The 5,056-nt window shown below is 52.6% G+C and overlaps 2 protein-coding genes across 2 annotated transcripts; one reads left to right on the plus strand and one right to left on the minus strand.

Annotated features, from left to right (window-relative positions):
• Nucleotides 1–366: 366 nt before the first annotated feature.
• On the minus strand, nucleotides 367–2,964 carry ENH_00019080 (hypothetical protein, conserved; the record flags this gene model as incomplete). Its single annotated transcript, XM_013579366.1, has 6 exons — nucleotides 367–453; nucleotides 948–1,124; nucleotides 1,258–1,362; nucleotides 1,582–1,659; nucleotides 1,766–2,119; nucleotides 2,368–2,964. 6 exons carry the CDS (start codon nucleotides 2,962–2,964, stop codon nucleotides 367–369), a joined length of 1,398 nt encoding a protein of 465 aa, XP_013434820.1.
• A 592-nt stretch (nucleotides 2,965–3,556) lies between these two features.
• Nucleotides 3,557–5,051, plus strand: ENH_00019090 (hypothetical protein; the record flags this gene model as incomplete). Its single annotated transcript, XM_013579367.1, has 3 exons — nucleotides 3,557–3,962; nucleotides 4,206–4,348; nucleotides 4,878–5,051. Coding segments are annotated over 3 exons (723 nt in total), but the record flags the coding sequence as incomplete, so codon positions are not given.
• Between the last annotated feature and the right edge of the window lie 5 nt (nucleotides 5,052–5,056).

The following is a 5,056-nucleotide window of genomic DNA, read 5'->3' on the forward strand; positions in this document are numbered from 1 at the left end:
GCAGCAGCAGCAGCAGCAGCAGCAGCAGCAGCAGCAGCAGCAGCAGCAGCAGCAGCAGCAACGGCAGAAAGAGGCGGTGCGTCTGCTGCAGTTCTGCGGGCGTGAAACGAACAGAAGCAGCAGCGGCAGCACCAACAGCAGCAGCAGCAGCAGCAGCAGCACCAGCTGCAGCTGCAGCATTTGCTGCTGCTGCTGCTGCTGCTGCTGCTGCTGCTGCTGGTCTTGCCCCTCTTGACCATTTTACCACTTCGAAGTATTATTTAAATTACCATTTAATTATTATTTTTTATTTATTTATTAAATTGTTTATTTATTTATTTATTTATTTATTTATTTATTTATTTATTTATTTATTTATTTATTTATTTACTCCTTGGGGTCCAGAGGCAGCCACTCAAAGCGCCGCGGAGGTGTGGGGCCCCGCCCAGGGCTTTCCTCTTCGTCGAGCTCCAGCTAAAAATAAATAAATAAATAAATAAATAAATAAATAAATAAATAAATAAATAAATAAATAAATAAATAAATAAATAAATAAATAAATAAATAAATAAATAAATAAATAAATAAATAAATAAATAAATAATTAAATAAATAATAAATAATAAATAATAAATAATAAATAATAATAATTAATTAATTAATTAATTAATTAATTGTAATAAGTGGTAAATGGTAAAGTGCATTTGAAGTGGCTGCACACGGCAAAGAGCCAGCAGCAAATTAATTGGCCCGGAAGCAAATTAATAAAATAAAATAAAAACAAAATAAAATAAAATAAATATAAATTAAATTAAATTAAAATAAAAAGATAAAAAGATAAAAAGAATTAAATTGGAAATAAATGAAAAAGAATTGGGAGAGGAGAAGAAGCAGAAGCTGCAGCAGCAGCAGGAGCTTCAGGTGTACAGACAGCAGCAGCAGCAGCAGCAGCAGCAGCGAAGGCGTACGCAGGAATGGGCAGCTCCGTTTGCTTCTGCTGCCGCAGCAGCAGCAGGAGCAGCAGCTGCTGCTGCAATGGCGCCAGAACGCTGCTGCTGCTGCTGCTGCTGCTGCTGCTGCTGCTGTGTCTCGTCCTCCTCAGCCACCCACACATACTCCCCAGCCATCTCAGGCGATGGGTCATCCTGCAGCAGCAGCAGCAGCAGCAGCAGCAGCAGCAGCAGCAGCAGCAATGAGTGAAAGTTAAATCCTGGCTGCAGGCGTTTCTATTTATACTTTTAAAATATATTTTATAAATTAAAAAGAAGCAAAAAGTACCAGAGATAGTCTTTCTCTCTTCCGCAGCTGCTGCTGCTGCTTTGCTGCTGCTGCTGCTCTCGTGAGCCTAACGGTCTTCCGCACCCACAGCGGCATGTGCTGCACCTGCAGCAGCAGCAGCAGCAGCAGCAGCAGCAGCAGCAGCAGCATGTAGTAAGAGCAGCGGCAGCAAACGCAGCAGCAGCAGAAGCAGCAGCAGCAAAAGCAGTCACAGCTGCAGTAGATACAGCAGCTACAGCAGCAAAATTCACAGCAGCAGCAGCAGCGGCAACAGCAGCAGCAGCAGCAGCAACAGCAGCAGCAGCAACAGCAGCAGCAGCAGACCTTAGACAGCTTTATCTCCCGCAGCATCTCCAACTTCTTTTTCCTTCGAGCCGCCAAAAGTCGCTGCCCAGAAAGATGCTGCAGGGCCAACACAAACCCTAAACCCTAAACCCTAAACCCTAAACCCTAAACCCTAAACCCTAAACCCTAAACCCTAGATTGATGCATGAAGCGTTTGCTGCACCTCTGACTCAGTCGTGTCTTCAGCAGCTGCTGCAGACGGAAAATGTAGGCAGGGCGCTTCTGCTTCCTGCTGCTGCTGCTGCTGCGCAGCTAGCAACAAGAGTTGCTGCTGCTGCTGCTGCTGCAGCAAGTGCTGCAGCAGCAGCAGCGCGGCCCGCAGCTCCTTCTCCCCAGCCACAGAGGGCAGGAGAGACAGCGCCCAGAATGGCAGAGCCGGCGCGTCGCTGCTGCTGCTGCTGCTGTTGCTGCTGCTGCTGTTGCTGCTGCTGCTGTTGCTGCTGCTGCTGTTGCTGCTGTGTCTGCTGCTGCTGCTGCTGCAGTGCCTTTTCACAGCGCGAAGGTGAAGCCGCGCGAGCTGCGAAAGAGCAGCGCAGCACAAAAGACAAAAGAGTGAATTAATTAAATTAATTAATTTAATTAAATTAATTAATTTAATTCAATTTAATTAATTAATTAATTAATTAATTAATTAATTGATTAATTAATTAATTAATTAATTTATTTATTATATTTTATTTAATAAAAGAGAAAATGCGCTCACAGAGTTTAGGCCCTGCAGCAGCAGCAGCAAATCTTCAGTGCGGACGCGCCCTGCTTCTCCACCTTGCTGCTGCTGCTGCTGCTGCTGCTGCTGCTGCTGCTGCTGCTGCTGCTGGGGTCCCTGCTGATAGCGGTTGCAGCGGCTGCTTTTGCTGCAGAACCTGCACACCTGAAGCACAGCAGTAGCAAGACGCCCCTGCTGCTGTTGCTGCTGCCATTAGCTGCTGCTGCTGCTGCTGCTGCTGCTGCTGCTGTTGCTGCTGCTGCTGCTGCTGCTGCGGCGGCGGCAGAGTGCCCAGGTGTCTCTGGAGCAGCAGCAGCCGCAGCATGACGGCCGCCGGCGAAATGGCTTGAGCTGCTGCTGCTGCTGCTGCTGCTGCTGCTGCTATTCTCCTTCAGATATCTGCTGCTGCTGCTGCTGCTGCTGCTGCTGTTGCTGCTGCTGCTCGCTGCCGGTAGCCGTCGCCTGCGCCCCGCTGTGTACTGCCGCAGCGCCTGCAGACGGAACGCAGATGCTGCTGCTGCTGCTGCTGTTGCTGCTGTTGCTGCTGTTGCTGCTGTTGCTGCTGCTGCTGCTGCTGCTACTGTAGAAGCTGCCCCTGCAGCAGAAGCAGCGCGAACTGCAGCAGCCTGCAGCGGCCTCGAAGCTGCCCACAGCATTTGTCCGCCTGCTGCTGCTGCTGCTGCTGCTGCTGCTGCTGCTGCCTGCTGCCGCGCCGGGTGTAGCTGGCTGCTGCAGCGTTGGTGGCAGCAGCTAGCTAGCTAGCGTACCCTCTGTCTGGCTAGCTAGCTGGCTAGCTAGCTGGCTAGCTAGCCAGCTAGCTAGCTAGCCAGCTAGCTAGCCCCCCGGGGCCCCACAGCTGGGATCTCTGCTGCTGCAGCAAACTGTCTGCAGCAGATCTGAACCCCAAACTTTCGCAATTTGGATTAAAATAATTAAATTAAATTAAAAACAAATAAATAAAATAAATTTAAAACCCCAAAATATTCACAATTAAAGAAAACCCCACCTGGGGGGCCCCCAGGGGCCCCCCGGGGCTGCTGGGGGCCCCCGGGGGGCCCCCGGGGCCCCCAAGGGTACTGTGGGGCCCCACAGCAGAAGAAGCTGGGGAAGAACTGCAGCAGCAGCAGCAAAAAGAAGCAAAAGTAAAAAAGATTATTTTTGTTTTGCTGCTGGTTTATTTGCTGCTGCAGTGCAGCAGAAGAAGGGGCCCCTAAGTGGCATTTTGCTGCTTCAGAATTTAAATTCAAAATGAAAAAACAAAAACACAAAAAGCCTGCAAAGAGCAGCAGCAGCAGCGCAGCAGCTGCTGCTGCTCAAGCGGCTGCGCCCCCAGCAGCAGCAGCAGCAGCAGCAGCAGCAGCAGCAGCAGCAGCAGCAGCAGCAGAAGAGAAGCCAGCGGTGCGGCTAGACCGCCGCTTCTCTGCTGCAGCAGATCCTCGCTTCGGCATCAGCGCTTTGGCGCGGCAGCAGAAGCAGCAGCACCGGCAGCTGCAGCAGAAAAGGAAGCAGCAGCAGCAGCAGCAGCAGCAGCAGCAGCAGCAGCAGCAGCAGGAGGTCCCCACGAAGCAGCAGGCCAAGCTGGAGGCCGCAAGAGCAGCAGAGCAGCGAGCAGCAGCAAGCAGCAGCAGCAGGGGGCCCCCCGGCCTGGCCCCCTGTCTATGGGAAGAGACTGAGGGGGCCCCCTGGGGTCTCAAGTGCTGCTGGACCCTCGTTTTGAACGCATTTTAAAAGAGCCTCGATTCTGTAAAAAAGATTATTTTTGTTTTGCTGCTGGTTTATTTGCTGCTGCAGTGCAGCAGAAGAAGGGGCCCCTAAGTGGCATTTTGCTGCTTCAGAATTTAAATTCAAAATGAAAAAACAAAAACACAAAAAGCCTGCAAAGAGCAGCAGCCTGCAGGCAGCAGCTGCGACAGCGACAGCGACAGCGACAGCAGCAGCAGCAGCAGCAGCAGCAGCAGCAGCAGCAGCAGCAGCGAAGACGAAGAGGAGCAGCAGCAAGCAGCTTCGAGCCTCTGGGACTCGCATGCAGATGCACCAATGGTCAGCCAATCCCCCACATCTCACTCTCGCAGGGGCCCCCCTGGGGCCCCCCTGGGGGCCCCCTGGGGCCCCCCTGGGGCCCCCCTGGGGCCCCCCTGGGGGCCCCCTGGGGCCCCCCTGGGGCCCCCCTGGGGGCCCCCTGGGGCCCCCCTGGGGCCCCCCTGGGGGCCCCCTGGGGGCCACCCCTGGGGCGCACCCTGGGGCCCCCTCTGGGGCCCCCTTGGAGGTCCCTGGGGGCCCCCTGTGGGGCCCCCCTGGGGGCCCCTGGGGACCTTTGGGAGGGCCTAGGGGCACCTGGGGGCCCCCTTGGGGGCCCCCCTGGGGGGCCCCCTGGGGGCTTTTAAAAGGCCCTGCAGGAGGCCCCTGTGGGTACCTTTTGGGGGCCCTCAAAGGGGCCCCTGCTGGCTGTAGGGGCTTAATTTAATTTATTTTATTTTATTTTATTTTATTTTATTTTAATTTAATTTAATTTAATTTAATTTAATTTAATTTAATTTAATTTAATAACTCTTTTTGTTTTCCTTTTTAGGATTCTTCTGTTTCCTCGCGGCTGGCGCTGCTGGGCCTGGACTGGGATGCTGTTGCTGCTGCTGATTTGCTGCTGCTGCTGCAGCAGTACTTGAAAAGCTCAGCAGCAGACAGCAGCAGCAGCAGCAGCAGCAGCAGCAGCAGCAGCAGCAGCAAGGAGCCCCACGTCAAGAAGGTGGA

Source organism: Eimeria necatrix, genomic scaffold, assembly GCF_000499385.1.
Source record: "Eimeria necatrix Houghton genomic scaffold, Enh_scaff1639, whole genome shotgun sequence".
In the NCBI taxonomy this organism is placed as follows: Eukaryota; Apicomplexa; class Conoidasida; order Eucoccidiorida; family Eimeriidae; genus Eimeria; species Eimeria necatrix.